At 46.6% G+C, this 24,569-nt stretch overlaps 2 protein-coding genes across 4 annotated transcripts in view; one reads left to right on the forward strand and one right to left on the reverse strand.

The window, feature by feature from the left end:
- The window catches only part of arhgap10 (Rho GTPase activating protein 10), a 35,080-nt gene extending 25,289 nt beyond the window's left edge, over positions 1–9,791 (forward strand). Inside the window, exons 21-23 of one of the 3 annotated variants that reach the window (XM_057036522.1) lie at positions 5,442–5,573; positions 7,054–7,145; positions 8,462–9,791. In XM_057036522.1, the coding sequence (XP_056892502.1) occupies positions 5,442–5,573; positions 7,054–7,145; positions 8,462–8,550 (313 nt within the window). In that variant the 3' untranslated portion in view covers positions 8,551–9,791. Of the gene's footprint in view, positions 1–5,441; positions 5,574–5,726; positions 6,567–7,053; positions 7,146–8,461 lie in introns of those variants that run through there. The other 2 variants (XM_057036521.1, XM_057036523.1) reach the window with 2 other exon arrangements.
- Positions 9,792–11,913: 2,122 nt separating this feature from the next.
- Positions 11,914–24,569, reverse strand: part of nr3c2 (nuclear receptor subfamily 3, group C, member 2) — a 50,140-nt gene continuing 37,484 nt past the window's right edge. Inside the window, exons 6-9 of the mRNA XM_057036520.1 lie at positions 24,362–24,506; positions 21,590–21,720; positions 16,283–16,440; positions 11,914–15,557 (exon numbers count right to left, since the gene is read on the reverse strand). Of these exons, the coding sequence (XP_056892500.1) occupies positions 15,402–15,557; positions 16,283–16,440; positions 21,590–21,720; positions 24,362–24,506 (590 nt within the window). The 3' untranslated portion in view covers positions 11,914–15,401. The remainder of the gene's footprint in view (positions 15,558–16,282; positions 16,441–21,589; positions 21,721–24,361; positions 24,507–24,569) is intronic.

Consider the following 24,569-nt stretch of genomic DNA (forward strand, 5'->3'; position numbering starts at 1 on the left):
AAAAGAGTGACCTTTAGTCCAAAATCCTGGAACAAAACCAGCATTCGTAGGAAGGGACGTCGGCCGCTCAAGGCCTCGAGTGTTTTAGCCTGCTTTATTTACGCAGATTAAACATGGTCGGGATTAATTTCTTTCTCTTTTTCTTAATATTAATTTCAATCTTGTTGTGTGGCTTGCATAATCAGTTTAAAAACACATAATTAGTGCACATTTCCGTATGACTCGATCAATGACAGCACTCCCATTAACCAGTTTTTATACGTTGCATTTGTCTCACTGGTTTAGAGTAATCCCAGTTGAAACTATCGATACCATTACAATGGGGTAAAATGTTGTTATGGACAGCTGACGCATCGCAGAGATTTTAGCTTCAGGGTGGAAGGAAGGAAGCGGGGGTGCATTAACCATCTGGTTTTTATCTCATAAATGCGGCAACTGGTAAATGTTAATCCAGTTTTTATTGAAGGAAATATTCTGTTGGTGTGTTTAAAGAAGACATGTTTAACTAACTTTACAGGTTTAGATAAATTCCGAATAGTTTGTGTTTAGTTCTTGTTCTTGAATTACATTTGTGATTTTGACCGGACTCTCAGGACCAATATTATAGTGATAAAGGAACAAATCAGGTGTCCTGTTATTGTAGCTTCTTTTTAAAATAAGATCAAGGTTTTCGAAGCATTCGTTCTGGAAGCTGCTATGGTAAACTCTAATGTTCAGTACTCTTTTTTCTTATGTTATTGTACTAAAGTATTCATGAGTTAATCAAAATTGAAGCGATGGATTAATCTACTATGGAATTATTCTTTTGTGCCTGCTTGATAATTATGCTATTAGTCAAATGTCAGCTGTTTGTCTCTTTTCTTGGCACTGAACAGAAACGGCTTCTCTCGCTCCCTCCCCTTTCTCTCTCTCTCTCTCTCTCTCTCACTTCCTCCCCTTTTCTCTCTCTCTCTCTCACTCTCTCATTCTCTTGTCCTTGGTCCTTTTTGTTGTTTCCAGCCCAGGACTTGTCTTGAATGTTGATGTGAGGGATGAGTTATTGGGTTATGTTGCAGATGTTAGACGGGCTGCTGTGTCATGTCTACAGCTTCACCTTGAAATATCCTTTCTTCAACCACGCTGTCCCCCTCTCCTCTTCCTCAGCCTCTTCCTCAGGGTGCCAGCATAGAAACAAAGTCAGCCGAGGGTATCGCTTAGTCCATTTTGACCTCCAGATTCAGGGAGTGTAGGCGGGTTTATACTAAGCATTTTTCTTCAATTTACCCTAGAAGACGGACAACGGCTATTATTTATGTAACCAGCTCCCTTTTTATTTTTTTTATTTCCTGTTGGTATTTTTTCACACATATGTGGCCTCATGGTGGACGACGGAAGGAGCAACCTTAGGAGGTCATAAATCTCAGCTCTTATTTGTGCGGAGGACAGGTGGCCAGCCATTGGCCATGTAAATTGTATTGACATTGGAGTGATATTCATCTTGTTTACCCCTATAGCCACGGCCCCAGTCCCTTTATGAAGACTTGTGCCATATGTCACAGCGTGTCGCCTTGGCATGCTTCGCTCATAAATCGTAGCATGCGAGGTTGCAGAGCCCTGTTAGCGGCACCTCTCTGGACTGGAACCCAGGGATTCGGCTTCAATACTAACCAGGAAGAGCAATAAAGATGCAGATTGTTAGATTACTTTGGAGGCTCTCGGAGCGTTCAGGAGCGCGCCCTGAAAACAACACGGTTGTATCACAGATGATCATATCATCCAATAACTCTCTGGCCTGACATGTTTTATTATCTCTGTCATTCTTGAGATCTTTCCTCATTTTTCCACTTCCTTTTGGATTCAGTCGCAGCTTATCACTCCCCGATCGCTTCGCCTCCAGTCCTACCCAATGAGTTTATGTTATGTTATTTTATTTTTTTTCAGCCACTCCCCTCTTCTGGCAGATGTGAATCATAAAATGGTGGATCAGAGGTTATTTCCTGCCCAGCCACTGCCAGTTTGGGTGGGCTTGGCTGAAGATTTTATCCCACTTTTCTCTTTGATACGCAGTAAAATCCAAGCGCTGCCTTTTAGCTTAGTCGCCTCTCCCCCCTGTCTGACGGGTGAAAGTGGCTCATCCCAGCATCAGTTCCACGCCAGGTCGCCGAGGCCTGGATGCTGCAGGGAGAAATTCCTGCAGTAATAAGAACCAGAGCTCCGCTTCTGTTGATGAATTTGTCCACGCTGCTGACCTGGCAGCCTGTGATAATGTGATAATAGCAGATGGTTAGGAAGGTGAACCGGCTTTTTCCAGAATTCAGTGAGTTCGGAGTGGCGATGGCTGGTCAAAATATCCAGTTGACATATTTTTTTTGTGTGCAGTACATAAAAAAGGGAGCGATTAGGTTGACAGATGAGTGGATTTATGTGTTTATTTTAGCACGGGAAGCCACATTTACACGGAAAAATCTGTTGAGTTTGTACTGTGCACATTCAGAGAAAATAGAAATGCTAAATATTTACTTTAAACAAGTGTTCCTCATTTCTTAAATACCAAAACAATGTTGACATGGATTTATTGATTTATACTGATAAAGGAGAGCGGCTGTGTGCCGCTGCTTTATCCTGTGTGTAACAAAGAGGCTATTCTTCAGTTATCGATGTGAAAATAAAATGATTTTGGTTACTTATCTATAACATTCCTGTGGTTTATGGGGGGACATTCCAAAAATCCCTTTTTTCCCCTCTTTGCCGTTTCATATTGGACTTCAGGAACACTGAACTCTATCTGGAACCTGAACTCTATTCTAACAACTTTAGAGCGTGAGGAATGAAATAATGTCATGTTTAGTTGAGCCTCGGGAACTCTAAATCTTCTGTCTGATGGTAAAAGCTGATATTGTGCAAACAGAAGGAGAAGGGTTAGTTATAAAACCGGCCAGAGACGACATCCTTTTAGTGCATCCATCTTGAAAATTTGAGTCCAGTGTTTGCCAGGTGGGGGTGAGCTAATCCTCCTGTGTCTGCCAGTGCTGTGTGAAATGATCTAAGACCATCTCTGAATCTGGATTCTGGTATCTCCCTGGAGAATTCCTATCTTTTCAGTCGATGCTAAGGATGCTAAGATCGTTATCATGTCGCGTTTGCTTGTGTGGGATAATATAACGCTCTACAACAAGCCAAAATATGAGCGCTGTATAGCTGTATTTATTCTGGTATATTACTTATCATTGGTACTTTTCCCTTGTGGGTTCTATCCAGGTGTAGTAGCCTCCGCTTCATGGCCTCCTTTACACTCAAAAATGCCCGTTTTGCATTTGGATAACACGTGCCTTCGCAAGATACACGTGCAAATGCCAAACATAGCTAATGCGCTGTGATGTGATCAGCAGGCTAGAAAGGTGGTCAAAAACATGTTGAGATCACGTACGATTGTTATGGTGATAAACGCCGGAGGCAGGAGAAGGAGTAGAAGCCTAATTAGCAATGGGAACAGGAAATCTCGTCACGGAACTTTCAGCTTTTGATTCTAGAGATGCCGTTCTCCACTTTGACAGCGACATCTGGTGGCGTGCCGATGTTCCAGCGAGGCTGAAGCACTGGCACCCCTGCAGGACAGCAGCCCTCATTTGCAAACACAGAATGGTGTTTTTATTCGAATTTTACCCAAATTTACCACATTTTTCCATTTTGTTCATGTGGGACATCGCTACGTGTTTGGATGTGATATGAATTATTTTTGCGTATTGCATACATTTTCTTTAGCAAACTGTAAATTCTGTCCTCCTAAAATAAGCATCCACATCTGCAGAGGGATTTTCATAAAAGCCTCATAGAGTGCTCTTTCACATCGGTCCCCATTTACTCTATTTAATCATGTTTACAGAAGAAGCTTAGCTAGGTCTGTGATGGGTAGAAACAACGGATGAGCAATTCAAAGCTTGATGCTATTTTAGTTGAAGAGAAATGGCAAATGATTTCCCTCAATTTGGCTTAGCTATAATTGTGAAAGCAATTTTTGGATGAATCCATTTACCTCTGGTACATTAAACAAGTTTCTAGGGCAGCTACGTAGCTTCCACTGCTTCTCCGTGTTTATTCTGTCGAATAAGATATCTGTTTATTCTCAAAATCTTCACGGATTTCTTTAATCCCTCTCCAGCAGTCCAGTTTTTAGCGCTCCAATTGTCTAACATTGGTTTGAATGTTCAGTTTAAATTTGCTTTTGCTTGTGTCGGCGGGTTTCACTGGCAGTGAGTCCAGTTCTGGTCCTCCCTGGCTGTGACCTGGGCTCGGGGTTGTTGTTCCCAGACCCATGTTAATGATCTGGTTTGCTACACTGCAGTGCACTGTCTCCCCTCCCTCCCGTGCTGATGCGAAGCAGCTGATCACCACGTCGGCCACACGCTCCTGCAGAGCTATAAATCACCCACAGTCGGGCTCGGCCCAAATGGAACAGCCACCGCTGGGAATGGACAAGCTCACCAAGGCGGGAGGGGGGTGGCTGGAGATAGGAGGTGTTCACCTCTGCCCACAGCCACAAATGCTCTCCTACCTTGTTCCCCCTTAAGGCAGCCGTGCTCGCTCACTCTTCCAGCGACTCCAGTGTGAACACAGCTCACAGCCTCCTCACCTCCGGCCCCTCCCCAGCTGCTCCCTTTAATTGCCTTTATTAGCGTCTCTATGGGAGCAGCAGCTAGGAGCAATTTGCTCATTATGTACTGTATTAGCACTGGCCCCGGGGCAGGCATGGAACACAGGGGGGTGCCTGGCTCAGACGCCCGCTCTGCTCTGCTTTTACCAGGGCGCCTTCTTCCATTCTATAGATCCACCACACACTTGTGGTTCCTGACATCAGTCAGCAACCACAGTCCTTCTATTCAAAGACACACCCTCAAAACCTCCCATCTGAGCTACTTTGTGCCAAAAAGACAAACAACGGTGTCTTTTTGTCTCAGCAGTTCTCCAAATAATCATCATTTTGACGCATTGCAGTAGAATAATAATAATAAGAAGCATCTTCAAGTCCTGGAGTCAAACGAGGATGATCACAGAAATAAAGAAATCGCCACTGATACATCTGCTGCAGCATGTGGAGCGTGTATGAATTTGGTTTTTGCTCCGTTCCTTCGTCACCTTGGAGGAGAACCCGAGGAAGCTCACATGAATGAGAAAAGGTGTTTAAGCAGGGGACTTTATTTTAACCTGTGTTAATTTCCTCATTTATACGCGCACAATAAACCAGACGGCAGCCAGGCGAGTTTGCGGAAGGTCATAATCTAGCATTGAACTGCCTGTACCCTACCTTGTCTCCATAGTAACAGGTTGCTTAGTTTCTCTACCGCCCAACACTTATAGTAGTTGTACAGCACAAAGGCACCTCGGCGCCACTGGTTTTTGTGCAGCATAAAGATCATGATGCCCTAAATCTTCAGCTTTCTTCTTTTTTTCCATTGTGCCTGCAGATCCTCTCAAGCAGCCGTCTCATGGTCAGCTCCGGCACCCTTAGGAGGGGGTCACCGGTCAGCTCCAGCACCCTCAGGAGGGGGTCAACCTGCTGCCCCCCTCGCTGCTCCTGAGAAAGAAACGCCTGAAAAGTAAGATTTGCTTCCTTAAAATCTTTCTTCCCTGCGAGGTTGGTCATTTTCCAGTCCCTCTATTATTAGCCCCCCCACCCCGCCCGCCTTACCCAACATTTCCATCAGACACTCTCGCCTGCCGCAGCAACGTGTTTGTGTTTCCACCGGCAGCATCCCGGAGCCCCTCGGGCCCTTCCCACATACGGGTTCCGCTCCGCAGCGTCAACGCAACGAGTCCGTTTTCAACTCCAGCTGCATCAGTCTAAGACGGGCAGGAACTTCCCGCGCAAAGTTGGCCCCGAATGTCGCTTTTCAAAATAAAATGCCCCGCATTGTTTTTAAAACGTTTCCAAAAACATCATACGGACCCTTCAGTCGTTGTTAAAAATGGAAATCGGATGGTCGACAATAAAGCCGCACGCACGATGGTTCACATTGATCAACCAGTTCTAAACGTTCGGCTTCCCTCCATTTGGGAGACTGTTGAGGAATATTTATGCAGCACCAGCATTCGCTAGAATGCTCTCTCTCTCTCTCTCTCTCTCTCTCATACACACACACACACACACACACGTATCTGAAGATACCACATGGGACTCTATACAATCTGTCCCCTACATTCATCTGTTGCTCAGCTTCCTGGAGAATACATGATGAATTCATTTTTAGCGCTTTTAAACGCTGCGGAGGAACAGTCGCACCGCTCGGTCATTCTGAGCGTTATCTGTTGACATAATTTTCATGTGAATAAGAAAATCTTCATATTTCCTAACTGCGCCGTCTGGCAAACCTCCGAATTTGACAAGCGCGGCGACAAACTTCAGCGCGGTCTGCTTTTCCTCTCCTCCGTCCGGATCCTGCGTTGTTGGCGCTCAGCAGAAAGAAATGAAATATTTATCAGGGCATCATGTTTGAATGCCGGAGTCCCACATGGTAATGTTGCTGGCATTCCTGATAACCGGTTCAATTTTGAGCAAAACAAACCTTTCATTGGAATTTTTTATTTTTTTTTTCTAAAAAGAAAATATTTTCAGCCGCTGCCGTGACATAAATGTGGCTTTTGTGCTGGCCGCCGAGCGCGGTCTCTTTTATATCGCGCTGGTTTCAAGTTGGCCTCAAAGCTCATGAATGTGAATTTGAACGCTGAGGCCGAGTGGAGAGGATTCCTATTCCACTTGTGTCCGTGCAGAAACCCACTTCAGATTCCCTCTGCCACTTTCTGATTAGTTCACCATAGATGGTTGTCTGCCTGTGCGGGCCTGACGCCTGCAACACCAGCCACCACCCAGCGACTGGTTCTGTTTGTGCGTGTCTGTGTCGACCTGTTCAGCAGCCGGCCTGGTTCTGCTCTGGGTTCTCTTGCTTATATTTCAGCTTAGCCCATTTTGGCTGTCTCAGGCTAGCGAGTGAATGAACAAGCAGGCCCCGGGCCCAGATTGAACTGCGGCGTAATCCTCCCCAAAGCCTCGCCAGCTCACTGATTGCCTTCATTTTTCAGTGTCACCGGCAGGAAAGCCAAAGCGGTGTACCAGTGTGAGGCCGAGCACGACTCCGAGCTCTCCTTCCAGGTCGGCGCAATATTCAACGCCGGTAAGTGTTATCGCTTACACCAGTCGCTCACTCAGAACCGGCCCAGAATATTGGATTCGGCCGAGAACCGAACACCCAATCTGATCTCCAATCGAACGGAGAGATGAGACGAGAAGCGGGCGAGCAGGAAGGGGAGCGGGAGACACTTCAGTGAGCCTGGAAGAGGCTCGACTGGGCTTTAATCACTCTCTCAGGAAATGAGGATTTGGTTGGTCCTATTGTTCCTTTAGCATCTTTTGTGCGGCTCAGACTCAGCAGAGATGCTAAAGAGTCTGCAGAGAAACACGTTGATGAGGATCAGCTTTTGCTGCAGTTGCTTTCCAGCTGACTTTAGTAAGCAGCAGGTTAATAAATAAGGACAGAGCTGTCATTTACCATGGTAACCTTGACCCTTGTGATCACAAACACAAAATGGACCTTTCACTGGATAAATGGATTTTTCCGATGGCTCCCGACGCAGCTGTGAAGCTTTCTTGATGAGATCGTCATTAAACATCCAGAGCGGCTTGAAGACCTTTGACATGTTTCTTATTCATGTTTGCTTGACTTCAGCTGCCCTGCGCAGCACTTTGGTCAACTTCTGTTGTGTTCTTGGCTTTTATTTTTTCTTGAACGTGCTTTCAAACAAATTAGCTGGAGTTGATCTTGTGTTGGCTTTGGCCGTTACACAAGGTTAAGAGGTCAAAAGAGTACGCCACTCCGCCCAACATTTAAAAAAAAACAAAAATTATAACTATTCTTTTTCAAGCTGACTGTTTAAACTGATATTTATGAGGTAAAAAAAAAACAGAAGGGAGAATAACCCCAAATGGGCGTGTGTGTGGGTGCCCGTTGGGCAGCGGTGGGGTAGGAGCCGGTTCAATCCCTGCGTTTGATGGTGTGTAACTGTGTACACTCTGACTTTATAGTACATTTGTGAGACCCAGAAGCTTTGCCAGACTCGTACACACATTTCTTTAATGTCCTTAGGCTGATCAGAAGAGAGAACAAATGAATTATGAAGTATTGAATTAGTTTATTTCTGTAGGTTTACATTTTCCCACTGGCAGAATGCGTTAACGTTCCTCCGCGTCGACTCCCAAAACTTTTTTTTTTTTTTTGAGGAGTCAAGACTCCTGAGAGGACCTTTTAGACGGCACGCCATAAAAAACCCTCTGCACTCTGACACTTGTGTCAAACTGTTTATGAAAACTTCCCGAGCAGGCTTGAGCCGCCCGGGCCCTGCTAAACGGATTCATACTGTCCGACCGCGCGCACGCTGACACGGAAGCGCCGTGACCTCTGTCCACTTGTGGTTTTGTGCTGTTCCCCTGCAGTGACCCAGTCGAGGGAGCCGGGCTGGCTGGAGGGCGAGCTGAACGGGAGAAGAGGCCTCATCCCTGAAAACTATGTGGAGCTTCTGTAGCGCGGGGCCGACGTTTTGAACCGCCGGGCTGCCGCCGCGACTTCATTCCTGCTAATCAAATTCTCCCCAGCGAGTGACACGAAGTCACCGGTGGATGATTCTTACACCGATGTATGAGGTGCTGTCGGTATGCATGTGTGTTTTCCCTTTTCATTTAGATTTACACGGCTGTCTTGCTTCTAATTACACATGTGGTTTGCACCTATCGTCTGCTGTAAACAAGTAAAGTGTCACAACACGGCGTCCAGGTAGCTTTGCCAGCGGCGCCAGAGAACGAGGAGCCCTCTCCCCCACCCATATACATGGTATCCATGAGCCCAAGACCAACTCATTTCACACCAAGTTCCGAACCTTTCACTGCGTTTTCCGCTTTTAAGTGAAGAAGCGTTCCGTTCCGGTTGTGCCTTAAACCCCAGAACACCTGAGCAGCTGTATGTTTGCACCTATATGCGTTGGAGTGTTACTGCTATAGCGTTGAAAGGTTTGTTTTTTTTCCTGACATTTATAGATTTGAGCAAACGGGGCACATTGCTGTTGTAATTTAATTTTATTTAATTGGCACATTGATTGCATGTATTTAGGATGGCAAACACTTGTGTGCTGTTTAGTTCTGGGCGCACACCTCCACAGAAACACAGTGAAACACCTCCGTTACGGATGGTCTGTTTTGATTTTAATAGGTGGTGAGCAAACACCAAGTTCCTCCTCTTGTTTTGTTGTTTCAGCTTCTTATCGAACGCTGCTCAGGTTCCTTTGAGCAGAGAAATGAGACACTCCCACAAAGTCCGAATTTTTACCGTTGTGTATTTCTTTTTCTTTTCTTTTTTGACCGTGTGGAATGTGATTTTTAAAAAAACAAAAATTCAGTTCCACTGAATGCAGTGTTCCTGGTTTTCTACCGTTCAGCGTGGATGCAGGCAGCTCTACGTGTGCTTCACGTCTCCGTCAGGCTTTGGCACGGCTTTTAAAGTTTTATTCCCTTTGGTTTTTAGGATTTCGCATGTTCCACGTTGAATCATCCCTCAGGCAGCAACGTTTTAATTAGTCCGAGAGCTTCACTTGAGCCGACTGTTGTCAGGTTTCCCTGATTTACGGCCTCGACCGATGCCGCTTGTAACTGTTCTGCTTTCTTTTTCTAACTTGCAGCATCCTCTCGATGTTAAACAAATAAAGATTGTTTTGTTTTTATTGTATTATGTATTCTTGCTCTAAAATAAATGTGATAAATGATTTAAATATAATCATTTGAAGTCTTATTCCTCGTCTACCTCTGTTTAACAGCCATCACAGCAAACCTACCGGTGTATCACTAGATTTTCCTCCCAAAACCAAAAAAAACAAGTCTTAATGTCATTTTCAGGAAATCTTGATAATGGGCCAATTAAATGTTGGTAATGTTATGTTATATAACCTCGTTACTACTGCCTATGTACCTGTAGTGCAGGTGTAGCTCACAATAGGAGGGGAGCTGAGCTGGTTGCTGGAGGTCTCTTTTGTACTTCAACCTCAAACTTCTCATTTTAGTCTGCGTTAATGTTCATCGTGCCTATAATTTGTTGTAAGTGGTGCATTTACCGTGCTGTGCATTATGTTATTTTAACTTTAAATAACCAGCAAGACTTGGATAACAGTGAAACTAATGTCCGGTTACCACAGTTACATTGGCCAGTGATGTTTCTGTGATGCTTTAAAAAATGCAATTCAAATGAAGATCAAAGACGACACATGAAAGATATTTAAGCTTTGATCAGGGACAATACTAAATGTAGCCATTGATAGCAGTTAAAAGATGACAAAAGGAGTCACGGAAAATACAGGCGAAGCAAATGGAGTCACAGACGGAGCTGATGGAATTACACCAGGTGGACAATGAGTGGCAGGGATCAGGGGAAAACTGGAGAGATGAGATCATTCTGCTTAAACAAGCTCTGGCTGACAAAGAAGAGGTGCTCAGCAGGTCCATCGAAAGATGGCGGATGGGGACCCTCTACCGCATGGAGGCCGTGAAACAGCTGAGATTCCAGAGGGCTAAGCTGGACGCGTCCAGCCGTAGCTTCGTGACTCTGAAAGAGTCTCACCTCGAACAGGAGAGGAGATTTGAGGAAGAGCTCAGGGAGGAAGAGCTCAGGGAGGAAGATGAGCAGCTGAAGCTGCAGCTCGCTTTCAACGAAGAAACATTTCAAAAGAAGCTGTCCGATGAGTTGGCCATGGTCCACCAGAAGCACGTGGAGCTCCAGGAGGCCATGAAGTTGCAGTTCGCCGACAAAGAGAAGCGTCTGAAGACCACGATGGCTGAGCTCAGTCAACAATGGGAGGTTAAAGAGCAGCAGTGGCTCCAGCAGAAGCAGCGGCTGGAGGAGATGCTGGAGGAGCGGGAGATGTCCCGACAGTGGCTGGTGTTGACCAGCAAGATGGAGATCCGCCGTCTCCAGAGGAAGATCCTGAAACTCAAGGTCAGTGGGCGTCCAAAGGTGCCGGCCGACCTCAGCTGTTCGGGAGGAAAACCCAAAAAAACACGCTCCCTTTTTCAGGATCACAAGAAGAACAAAAGCGTGTGGACGGGCTTCTGCAGACTGCTGACCTCCTTGTTCAAGAGGCAGCAGTCGTGACAAAGGGAGGAGGAAGAGCAGCGGGCGATGGTGAACCATGGGAGCGCACCTGAAGCACCGCCGTGGGAGAGCCCGGTGAGTTTCCCACACCCTCGGCAGGGATGGAAAATACCCCAGCAGGGGTTCAACACGGGGAGAGGAAACAGCCGCACCACCATCAGTGACTGTAGACACTTCAAAAATCCGAATAGCGGGAATCCTCCTCAACCGGAATCTAAGACGCGGGTAGTCCGGGTGCGTGAAAACGCTGTCGAATTTGTAGGAAAAGCAAATTTCAAACATGAAAGCGATTGTGAAGTGGGGAAATAAAGCCCCCTTCAGCTCTGAGAGCGGGCCACGGAGGCGGCCATGTGCGCGGGCGCAGCCGTGAAATCAGCCTGATCCAATAGATTCTGTTTATCTGGCGCGGCTACAAGGGAAAGCAATTGGAAATCTGGGGGAGATTTGGAGAGGGCTGCAGACTGAGAAAGAGAAAAATAAATGAGTGACAGAGCGTCATGTCTGCTCTTCAGCCTGGAGAAGCATGGGATGTTTTCTCTTCACTTTTTATGGTTCACTGTAAACTTTCACTTAATTTGCTCCCGTTTGTCTCTCCCCCCCGTGAATGCTAACCCCGCTAACGCTCTCGCCCCCTTATTTATTCCATCTTTGCAGTTGTTTTGAAGCCATCCGGGTCAAACGGGGCGGGTTTCATTTTCCCGCCGCAGGTCTTGTTTTCCTCACACGCACAAACACAGACGGACATTCTGGCAAATTACCAGTTTAACAGTTTTATTAGAATCTTGCAATCATTTGCAAACACAATTATGGCAATATCTGCGTCAAGATATACAGTAGGAACTGGATTCAAAGGTGTTTTATTGGTTTATGTTGAAGGGATTCTATTGTATATTTTCTGTATGGTTACTGAGAACTATAGTACAAAGTGTCTTGAGTTAAAACAAACAGAAAGAAACAGCATTTTTTCCCGATTTAAACCCCCCAAAAAGCCACCGTATAGATTAATTAGAAATGCGCTGCCATGGCTGTGGAGATATGGCTTAGTCTTTCTACACTTCAATTTGTTCCTCCTTGCACAGAAAAAGGCTAACAACGTCATTCCACACACTGTGACGCAGCAAAGTTGGCCGCGAACTAGCAGTCGAACACAACCCGAGCGCATAAAAGTACCTCGGTTCAAAAGGTGTGATGACTGATGCCCGTTGAAAGTAATGTCCATTTTTGTTTTATGCTGAGTAGTTCGCTCTTTGTGCAGTAAGAAAGATTCGGGAATGTTAGCTTAGCATAAATACTACAAACAGGTAGCATGGCTCTGCCCTCAGCACCAACGGTGTTCATAACATTGTCTCTTTTATTGTATATATATATATTAATAAATTCTTTTAAAGGAAGCCATTTTTAGTTGTCGTCTTTCTGTCTCGCTCCATCTCAGTAGCTTTTCTTGAGCTTCTCTACAGGTTTGAGGGTCAAACTGTCACGTTGAGCTGATTAACTGGGAGTTTACTTTGATTTCAGTGGCAAATGACTTCAACAGGTTCCACTCAAGGATCCACCTGTCGTTTCAATACAAGCGTCGGCAAACATCGCGGGACGTGGACAATGATGGAAAAAGTATTTTTGGAGTTTGAATCAAACAGCTTTACTCAATAACAAGATGATAAATGTACTCTAACATTCAGGTAGTTCCATTGGCCTCTCATATGATACATTCATTTCTCTATTTGGCCCTTCCTGGTGCCAACCTTTATTGGAAATTCTTCTCTGTGATCCGACACACAGAACATCAAAAGTGGGAAACACACTTTTTTTTTGTCCTTTCCAATTTTCCAACAAAATGGTTAAAGTAGAAATGCTTCATATTTCACTCAACATAAGGACTTGCTCCATTATTTACAATATATACTGTAAAATTGTAAATCAGGTGTAAATCAGGATAAAAAGGCACAAGTTTCCCTTTTTTTAAATACAATGTAAACATCTCTTCAAAAAAAGCATGCATTAACATTTTATTTTACAAAAAGGATATCACTTTTAGACAAAGTACTTAAATATCGTTTTCCAGCAAAATATAATTCTCTCAAAAATACTTTCCCATTCATTCCATGAACCTTTAGACTGTTATCCTTAAAAATGACCGAAAATAAAACAACCGGGGGGCAAAATAACGCAAAGTTGCAGATTACTTCAAGATCTGGGCGCCATATCGGCCACGGGAGACAGAATGTAAAATGAGGCCTTTCTGAGAAGAATCCGTAGATCGAGGATCCTTCAAGGACCCCCCCCCTTTTCTCGCTCCGGCTGCACCGGTGCCTCATTTCACATTGGATCTCCTCTGTGCAAATTCTAACTGTGGAAATAGGATCCGGAAAAATCCCGCAACGCAAAACGCACCATACCCACGCACACACGCATCGCCCTCATACCACGCTCGCTCCATTTACACACGTAAATACACCACCACGGGCCACAAAAACCCCTAATAACCGCCCCCCCCCCCCCCCCGAGTTTTTTTTTCTTTTTCTCCCCCTTTTCGCTTTTCAGTAGCATGGTAACGTTGTTCCACAGCCTCCCAGAAACCGGTGGGGTGTGAGACAAGTTAATGGTCCAGATGACTGGGCCTAAAATAGGACAACTCGGCCTAAAGGTAAGGAGGGGGGTCAAGCATCCATCGCCCAAACTCATCTGTACAACAGCTCAAGACAATGTGTTTAAGAAGTTGTTAATACCTGTACACGTCCGGATCGGATACATTTAGCCGTTAGCTGTAAGCGCTGTGGAGTAACGTTCTGGATTATAAGAACTTTACAGGTTATGCGTGTTTAAACTGTTCGGAGATGCGCCGCGCCGCGCCGCGCCGCACCGCGCCGCACCGCACCGCACCGCGACGCGCTGCGCGCCGCTTTGCCCGGGCTGAGCGAGCGAAGCGCCTTGATGTCGGACGGGCGGCTCGTCACAAACGGAACCTCTGCGACACACTTTTATGAAATGCTCTTTTATTGTTTCTGGGAAGAGGAGATAAGTGTTGGTTCACAAAGGGCTGGTTTCGCTTCATTGTGAGTAAAAACAGACATTTGAACAGCTGCTCTGGAGATAACACAAAACACAATTACTATGGATGCACCTCAGTCAAATCCAGGACTCCTGAAATTGTCTCCATAAATGCTCGTTGTTTTCCGCCCTGCAGTCGTTCTGACCGCATTTGCATCAAGGTAGTAAAAAATAAAATAAAACAAATGTTTTAGAAAAGCAACAACTTCTCTGCGCGTCTCGATCCCTCCGCCTAAAAACAGTGAGGACATGGGAGACTTCCTCTTTATTTTCGCTGTTTCAAAACCGATTTTTCACATTTGCATATTCCTTTTGATTGTTTCTTAATGTGGTTCTATCGAAAAGACGACAGCGGAGCAGCCAAATGGCTGCCAGGACATCAATTCAATTTAAACTTGGACTTGTTAGATTTCCCATAATCCTCCAGCTCATGCTAATGCTCATGTAGCCCTTGGAATATATTCAAACACCTCTTTTTTTAGTCTTCGAAACCCACTTTTTTTTTGTTGTTGTTGTGCCTCCTCTCGTTGTCCTTTTGCCCTGGAGTCTCGCAGCACGCCGCGCTGCTGCAAAGCAAAATCATTTTAAAAAAAAAAAAGTATTGGCGTATTATTTTTTCATAGTGCTTTTATTTATTTATTTACTTCTTTTAAAGACTGCATAAGCCACAGGTAAGATCTGTAAAAGTCTTTTCCTCTACTGGTTATCAGATTTTTAGTGCATCTGTGCGTTTCTGTGTAGGTTCGATTCCGTCTACGTCTCCGTGAGAAAGCGCGAGCGTGTGTGCGTGTGTGTCTTTAGTGAATGTGTCTAACGCGCCCTAAGAAATGTATGGCTTTATCTCCATAGAAAACACTGTTAAGATCTTTGGGGCGGGGGCGGCACTGGCTGTGGGGGAGGGGGGGAACCGGGACGCTTTGTTGTCACATTTGTCACAGGTGCTTCTTGCCACCTTGCGCGGCGGCCTTTTCACAGCTCTGACCCGCTCTTGCACGGATGAGGGTCATAATCGCTCTCCTCTTTTTCATTATTGTCACCAGCCAATGTCCCCGTCCGGGAGGAGGGACGCTGGCGTACGCGGGGCGACGGAGTGCAGGCCGACTGCTCGGGACCTCCTGGCGCGCTGTCTCTGGTGGGTTTCGAACAGCCTCTATTCCAGTTCTAACTGCGTCTTGTCCGAGCCGGTTAAAGGAGTCACTTCTTGTGGAAGTAGATTGTGTGAGTGAGGCCCGACTCCACCTTTGGTATCTGGTCGCTGATGATCTCCACCAGCATTTCGGGGAACTCCACCTTCAGCGCCTGAGACTCACGGAAGGTGTAGAAGCAGAAGTCCAACAGGTTCCCCACGAGCTGCACGACACACAAACAACTTCATGAAAAACAAAAAAACACACCGACGGCTCCATCTGTGCTCTTATTTTGAAACTCTGCTCCTCTGAAGTGGGGAAATCGTGCACGATTCAACCAATCCTCAAAACCAAAGAGCGACCTTTCAATCTCATCTAATCACGATGATGTTCCAACACGTTCTAACAACCACTCAAAGGCCCCGCGACCCTGCGACCTTTGCATAGGAATGTATACGTAACTAATGGACTGCTGAGAAGCAGGTGAGATGCTCCTCTGAACGTTTCCACCTCAGAGCGCACAGATGACAGAGTCTCTGCATCTTGGGAATCGGGGAAGAAAAGGGGTCGCTTCAATATTGTCTGACCTTCAACGGTGTCTAACTTTGTTTTTGCATCTCAGTCTGATCGCTCTGTAGCGTATTAATTCAGGTATTCCGAAAAATTCCGACGCCTCAGCTGACCAGAAGAAGCTGCTGCTTATTTTTCCCTTTTCAGCACCCCTCCATTATGGAGAGGGGGTCATCATGGTCCCCACTTTTCATTAACCCATATTCTTAGCCGCTTCACAGCGCTGCTAAAAGCACGTGTTGGCTAAATCCGCGGCGGCGGCGTTGCCCTCTCAGGACGCGGAGAAACCTCGCCCTGCGTGTGAAGGTATGGCAATTCCTGGATCGGTGGAGGGAAGCCTGTGCTGCCGTGTGGGCGAGCGGCAGACAGGGTACTTACATCATGCATGGCGTCCAGTAGCTTGGTGAGCTGGAAGAAGCGCTGCCAGGTCTGGCCGGAGTTGTTGGTGGCTTTCCCCACCGAACGCCGGAGCTCCTTCACGTAGTTAAGCCTCATCTCCTCGAATGCTGCCTGGTTCTTCAGACCCTCTTTGGGAACTGGGAGAAAGAAAAATCCCCGGTCAGACTCACTGGGTCTCTAACCATCAAGATCGAGTGGGTTTTTTTGTGTTTTGAGCCTTCGGTACGAGCAGAAATCGACCCATAAATCACGTTTCGTTTCACAACTGCATGAGCCCGTTGAGTTTTTGGCTGCTCTGTTCATTAGTTTGAATGTAAGACTTTGACTATTATTTTATGCCTATAAAGAAAATGAAGCTAACACCAGATCGGGTTAAAATGACAGCTAATTTTCAGCAATTCTCCTTTGAGTGTGACGTATTAAACGAAAGGACTTGGATCATAGGTTCATTTTAAGGTGTTATAGAGTGACGTATTAGTCAAACTCAACTAAAAGCATCAAAAGCTGCAGCTGCCTGGGATGTTTGTAACAGCACAGCTCCGAAAATGGCTCTGGAAGGTGCATTAAACACCACTCACCCTTGATGGGCTAAGATGCACCCCCATCTGTACAGCCCTCTAATGTGGAGCCACGTAAAGGAAAATTAAAGGGGAATTACGCACTCTCCTACGCACTAACCTTGTTTCTACGACGACCTACAGTGAGCCTGTTCAGTAAAACCACTCTGGCTGCCACAAACATGGCTGCCCTGGAAAGCATTTTCTCCAGAGTAACCGTGACAACAGCGGGCTTTACTGTCGGCGAGGTAACCATTTTGACTGCAATATCGGCTCGACCTCGGCTATCAGTGGGCGAGCTCGTGCACGCCGGAGGGTGAGGGTGCCTTGTGCTTTCGCCGTCCCTGCAGGAGAACAATGTCACAGGCGTGGACTTGGGCCAAAGCTCTTAAAAGACTTTTGACTACGTGATTAGCAAAGGCCTCTCCTCTGAACGAGAGCGGCTGGGATCAGCCTTCTGCTGTGCTTCAGCCAAACCTTCTACACCCAAAATCATCACTGGGTCTTTCTGCTGCAATCGCTGAGTGCGACGGAGAGATAATGGCGGCATTATGAACCCGATCATATTAATTTTTGCCTATTTATTCGTGAATAGCCTCCCACGTTTCCAGGAAATGCCCTGGCTCTGAAAGTGCTGTCCGGGACCTCATAGATCTGATTTTAGAGCAGTTGGATCGGAGGAAATTCAGCTTATAACAGGACACAGCGTTTATAAAACGATAGTTTCATACGTCTCCATGTCGGCTAATGTGCTGTGTGAATTTGAGACTTAAGGAAGGCTGCCAGGAGTATTTGCAGAACCTTCCAATCAGCTTGCAAACTAAATAAGTCTGACACTGAGGTCTGCAAACAGGGGTGGGAAAAAATCAAATATTAATATTTCATTTGAGGCATCTTTCACTCAAGGACACCTCACAAAGACAGAATGACAGCTTTGGAATTCTTCCTAACTGGGGTCTGTCCCAGCTCCCAGCAGTCACTGGGTGAGGCAGGACAGCCTGGACAGGTCGCAGAAAACACACACTCACGCTGACAAAGAGCAGAGAAATAACAGTTAGAAAAGCAATAATATCCGATTAAATCGGGGAGAACCAGAGTCAAGTGTGAGCGGGGCGTCTAAAAGCATGTTACTCATGTCCAAAAGTTTTCTCGGTGTCCTTGTTTTAAAATTCCAGTTGTTTTTCTAAGCCTTCTGCGTGGAAGCCTCAGCCTTAAACCTTACATTTCCCTACCCCTTTCATTCGAAAAACTAAAAAACAAAGAAGGGGCGGGCAAATTAGTTTGATCTGTGAAGGCAGAACAAGCAGCCACAGGCAAACCACACGCTTAAAAAAACACGGGGTTGTTAACTGTGCACGCGTGTGTGGCTCACGACTCCATTTTCCATTTCTAATCATCTGGATTTGACTCTGCAGCTGCAGGAAAGCAGGTCCCAGGACCCATGTAGGTCACGGCCGTGGACCTGCACGCTATTGAGGTGGATGTGATGAAAATGTGCTAAGCTTTTTTTTGTTTGTTTGTTTATTTTAGTTTTCCTCCCACTGACCTACATATGCCCCCGATTAGAACCTGACCCGGCTCTGAAGGGCGTTACCATGGCAGGACCCAACACGGCAGTAATACCAACATAATTGGTGTCAAGCAGATTTCCCCAGCAGGTAGGGAGGCAGCGCTCCTGAACGCAGCTGCGCGTGTGCATGAAAGGAGCAGAGAAAGCCTCAAACACTCCCGAAGTTAGGCGATGCCGCTCCAGGCTCGTACTGTACCTGCCGACTCATTAGTAGCGGGATTTTACGAGCAGCCCCGAGGTCGACAACCGAGAGAGGCCAGAGGCTTCGCTCGCCAGAAGAACAAAAAAAAGCCGCGTGTTGAGCTGGGTAACTGCAACGTTCAGCCAGATTTAGGAGTGTGTGGAGTGTGTTTGCTCGGGGAACGAACGCGATAAGCATGCGGCGTTACCTGCCGGCATGGGCGGAGGGGAGGGGAGTAACTGGTTTGAGCAGGCCGGAGTCAAATCCAAACAGGGCCACGAGACACCTCAGACCCAACACGGACTTAGAACAATCCCACACCCTCCGTTTTCTACCTCAATTTCTTTTAAAAATTGCCCTAAAGAAACACAGATTCCCTGGTGCTGCTGGTTCTTCTTCCACCAGGCCAGAGGATGATAACTGTAACTACAGTAGCAATGATTCCTGCCCTGCCCTGGAGGAAACTCCCCGAGCTTCCTGGAAATGGTAGAAATATGAGCCGAGGGGACGTTATTGCCGTGGGTGAACATAGCTGTCAGAGGAGGGGACGCACGCAGCACCTGAAAACACTTTTTCATTCACACACTCACTCGCCGGAGCTGAAATCTCGGGGAAAGTTTCCCTCCCACCCGAGGAAACCCGGCGTGACCTTGAAGCGGCACAGTGAACGTCTGTCTCCTGCACGACGTGGTCGCAGGAGCGACGACAGTGGCGACAGCCTTACGGAGCCAAACCTGGCTTACGTAATATAGGCGTCAGCCAGGAAGTTGTAATTCCCAGATGTTACTAGAATCAAACTACTGAAATTCCTTCAGGGCGGTACGTTGACGATTGGAATATTCACGTGACGTACATCTAAAATTCCCAAAAGGTTTCGTTTCGACACGTCCAGCTCCTGAATTCCTTCATGCCGGAGCAGAGAAATCTGATCAACACAGATGATAATATTCTCTCGCCTTCCTCTCATATTGGTGCCGTCCGTGCACCTTATATTCCCTTCACGGTCCAGCGACGCAGCTACTATTAATCTGTAAGCGGCTCCTTCCGAGTTGCAGCTTTAGTTGGGAGTAAGAGAAGAAAAATAGCAGGTTTGGAGCGCTGCCTGCCGTTTGACCGGCCTTTATTAAGTACCGCTGGGTTCCTTGGAAAGCCTCCAGAGGGCCACTGAGGAGGAGAGAGGAGCACCAGCTCTTCCAACCACACCCGACCTCCCTTGTCTTTCCCGTCTCTCTCCCTGTTGCTGTGCACCTGTCTCTCTCTCTCTCTCTCTCCGGTCTTTGTTTTTCCACTCCCAGCGTTCGTTCAGATCGGCTCTCCCTCCCCCTCGGTTCCTCATCCTCTCCGGATCCACTCACACCCCGTCTCTCCCAGCACCTGCGAGCAGAGATCCAGCCGGAGCTTCTCTGCTCCCAGGTGACTCAACAAGTCGGTTTATTTTGATGAAGCCTCTCCCACATGTGTCGCCGCACAACAGAGCAAAGCCGGAGGGATACGACCGGTCGGGGATGTTTTGCTTAACTCTCCTATTTGCTTGTTTAAGTTCTCGCCGACGGAGGTTTTCTTTGAGCGCGGCCCGTGAATCATTAAAAATGCAACAGAACTGGATTTCTGCATATGTGTGTTGCAGTTTTGTAGGTATTGGCTACTTCGCCATCCAGTCAATTTTTCCAGCATCCCAAATGCATTATTTCAGAAACTCTATTGAACTTTATGCCCTTTGACATCTAAAGGCTCTGCCACTATTGCCACTGATTGGCACAGGTGCTGGAGGAGGTGCTGTCCAAGACGTCCCCTCTGAGCGGCTCCAACAAAGGTGGGTGTAGTTTGGCAACGTGCCCACACCTTCTTTAGGGATTCAGAGACTTAATCTGTTCGTCCACAAGCAACGCAGCTAAAGTGCAATTAAACAGGCTAGGCTAAACTCCGGGTACATGCTACTGTGCAAACAGGCGGAGGCGATGTGGTAACTATATTGTCAGAATCCTTATTACTGTGTGTTTGATATTCATTGTTGTTATCTGTCTTTATTCCCCACTCAAGGTCGGCAGGAATCTGCTGTTAGAGCTGAGTTTCCAGTGTAGGACAGAGGGGGAGAGGGACGCATTCGCTCGTGCTGGTGGAGATTGCTCGGTTCTCTCAGGGAGGGAAAAATGTGAAATAATCAAAAGTTTGCTCAACTTCTCTCAAATACGCCGGCCAGTCAGATCCCAAACAAGTGGGAATCAAGAACGTGGAGACCACGGTGGACACGGCAGTAGTACGCTCGCCATGAGGCTAATGCTATCACGCCTGTTGTTAGCATTTCTATGTGTATATTTCATTTGTCGGTCCCACAGGAAGCCTTTTTTTACAAGGTCGCATGACGAGTGTTTGTCTCATCCAGTCGGGGATTTTTTTGGTTGATTTACTAGTCCGATGGATAATTGCTACTAGTGAAAATGATTTTTGCAGGGTATTTTTTTTAGTTTGTACCCATGCAGCGCCGTGTCATGGATTTCAAAGAAACAGCGCCCTGATGTACACACAGCATTGTTTCGTTTTTTTAGCCAGAGAGCTACGTAGGCACAGTATTTTTTATTTTCCGTTAACCCCCACACGCACTCCAGGACCTCCCACTTTGCAAATTAAGCACTGGATAAAACAACACATCAGGGAGGAAGAGGGGCTGAAATAAAGCCTCCGTTATGCACATCCAGGCTGATACGGTATTTATTACAGTCATTTCCATTTCTGATATTAATATCGCTGAAATTTAATCAGTTTGAGTTATAGATCGCCTGAAAATGTTGGAATTCACGTCGCGTGCTTAAATAAATGATTTCCAAATGACACTTCGATATACTGCCGGTCATTTGCGCTCAAGGTGAATTTAGGGACACGTGACAGCACAAACAAAAAAAAAAAGAGTGGGGGGAGGGTTGCCTGATGGGGACATAAATACATCAGGGCTCTTAGGGGGCCTGCGGCTCGCTGCCTACCTGTGCTGAGAAGCAGAAGGACCTTCATGGAGAGGAACTCATCGTAGGTCAGCTGCAGTCGGAGGAACTCCTGGCTCACCTGCCTCATGCCCAGACACAGGTCGTACATGGCCGACTGACGCATGCGCTCCCTGGGGGAAGAAGAGCAAGGATGGGGGTGAGGAGCGATGGTGCGATTCCTCCCTTTCTTACGATCCATCAGCAACACTCAGCCATTACTCATTTGTTTATGCGCTCTATGACTAAGTCGTTCCCGAGCGAACATTCCTAGCACACTTGTTCAGCACGCTGGAACCATATTTCAGAGTGCGGAGAGCGGTTCTGCAGGTCTGGGCTCGGAGCAGAATACCAAATCCCTGCGTACAGTATCGCAGCGCTTCCTTACAAAAGACCTCATGGCAAACCCCGGTCGCCATAGCAACATTATCAAACACTGGTGGAGAGTCAACGTCCAGCTCTGAACGTATATGAGGACTGTGGCCCTTCCTCCCAACTGTCCTCACATTAGCACAGGCTTTATCAGCACAATGATCTCAGTTACATCACTGGCTTCACAAAAACAGGAAGGAAACATTAGGGAGGATTAAGCGCGAGCCAATCAGAGCTGCGCTCCTGAGACAGCACAGAGTCAGGGCTTTAGGTGTCACTTGTTTTTGCGATAAATTCGCCGTCACGTCGTGACTCCACTAATTAAAGGCAAGTGGCGTGGCACGACTTGAGAGGAGCGAGGCTGGGGGAATTTCGCTCTGATACAATGAGACTAAAACACTTAGTAACGGGGACCGATTGGAAACAAGCGGATAATATTCCAATGAAATCATAAGAATGCGTAATGCTTTGCAGTATTTACGGCACAGCTGCGTTTGTCGTTCCGAATAGCCGGCGAACGGCGTCCGGGAGACGAGCGGAGCCGCTTCCAACACCGCGTATGTGAGCGGCTTCACCAAGTGCAGCAGTTTCACCCAACTTCAGGCTGCAGCCTCTGAAGTCTCCGCACGTTTCCTCCCTTTCTCTCTCTGTCTTCCTGAAATCAATTTTGCTGAATCACTGGCCAAAATGAGCGGCTGGTTTTTGGGGAGAGGAGGAAAAAAAAATTGGCAGTGTCGTCTCTCCACCCCTCCTTCTTTCCTGTTTCTTTTTCATCTCTCTTTCGCGCTCTGGGTCACGCTCTCACTCTCCCCCTTCGGTCTCTTTGTCTTGAACTCTCACTGTTCTCCTTTTCAGGAAAGTTTGCATTTGCTGCTGGCTGGAGGAAGCCAACAACATCCAGATGAAAGATTCTGAAATGGAATCACACTGCTGACGAGTCAAACACCGTGTCAAGGATTTATATATATATAAATATGCAGAGCTCGTGATCCTGAAACCTGAAAATGTTCAGATTAGTGTGATGTTCCACACATTAGGTCCAGATGTGAGGGTTGCTGACATGATGTAGGAGATTTTATAACCGCATTAAAGACTGACGCCCTGGTCTATTGCTCAGGACAAGGTCCGGTTCACTTAATGCAAATCACCTTAATGTTCCCTGTGCTTTCAAAGGACAGCAAATCTGCAAAATCTGGCATCTGACAGGTTTTAACAAGTTCCCAGTCTTTATTGTTTGCACATCACATTCATATCTGGGAGTTACGTAAAGGCGCGAACGTATCAGTGTCTCGTTATTAATGCAGCATTTGGTGCAATAAATGTTACAGCACATGCTAAACAGCAGGTCTGCTGCCCAGACTTATTATAAGGTGTGACTGACTGGAGAGAAAAGTCCCGTCTTTTACTGCGTGCTATCTCTGCGCTCACTCTTTATAGGTCTGAAATCTGCTCTGGAAATGAATAACAATTTACTACAGTTGGCACGAATGAGAGGAAAATGAAACGGGACATATGATGCAGGTTGACTTTTAATGTAAAATCCAGCTCGTTGAACTTTCTGACCACCCCCCCACCCCATTCTGAAAGACTCAAAGTTTTGCGACAGTTACTAATGAAGAGTTTACTGACGACCGCTACAACCTGGCCTGCAGGGAGGGCAGCAACATCCATCATGTGACCAAAATCCAGGCCAACGCCACCTCCAGCTGACTTCCACAGACTTCACTCTGTCAGGCTGAATACCAGCCTGCATGCAGCAGCAGCAGCAGCAGCAGCAGCAGCTTGTTGTACCTCACCACAGAATCAAATGCTTTTATATCATTTCAGTATTATCAGCTCTGCGCTCAGCTCTCACACTTCCAGCGTGCTCTGAGGCTGTGTTGCACAATTGCATTTATGCCTTCATTTACCTACTTCTAACAACCTGGCCTCCTGACAGCAACAGCACAGGCTGTTAGTCTGCACCCTTGAACGAACCCGCTCCTAAAAGCCGAGCTGATGGCAGCGGCAGCCATTTCTTTTCCCTCCGTGTGCCTGACGTAATTACAAGACCATTAAAAGGCACAAGCGTGTCTCCTCGCGAGGCTTTTGCCTGAATCGAAGGAGGAAAATTCACAAAAGGCTGCTTTTGTCCAAGGCCTTGGGGTGGGCTAACAGAACAAGTCAACAGCAACAACCAAATACTCTAGTTAAATAAATAACAGCAGAGAAAAATGAAATATTTGGAACCACAATAAATACATTATTTTTATGATGCGTTCACTGACTCCTGCTCCTCTGTGTTACATTAAAGAAAATCTGTCAAATATCTAAAAGCACCCAACAGCTACACATTAGACACATTTTAAAACGAGATCAGAGCGACGTGCACGGCAGTCTGCAAATATTGACGTGTACACCTACTCGTTAAAGATTAGGTCAGGGGCAAAGTAGAGCATCTGTCCGTTGGTGTGTTTGTAGGAGCGCCAGCTGAGGCAAAACGAGGACAGACACATCCATGAGTACTGGATCAGGGTGATTTGGTCCTCGATGGGCAGGCCCCGGAAACCTGACACACACACACACACACACACACACAGAAGCACAGAGAAACACGGCAGTGAGGAGGAGG

The sequence above is a fragment of the Takifugu flavidus genome, chromosome 6 (genome assembly GCF_003711565.1).
Source record: "Takifugu flavidus isolate HTHZ2018 chromosome 6, ASM371156v2, whole genome shotgun sequence".
Lineage (NCBI taxonomy): Eukaryota > Metazoa > Chordata > Actinopteri > Tetraodontiformes > Tetraodontidae > Takifugu > Takifugu flavidus.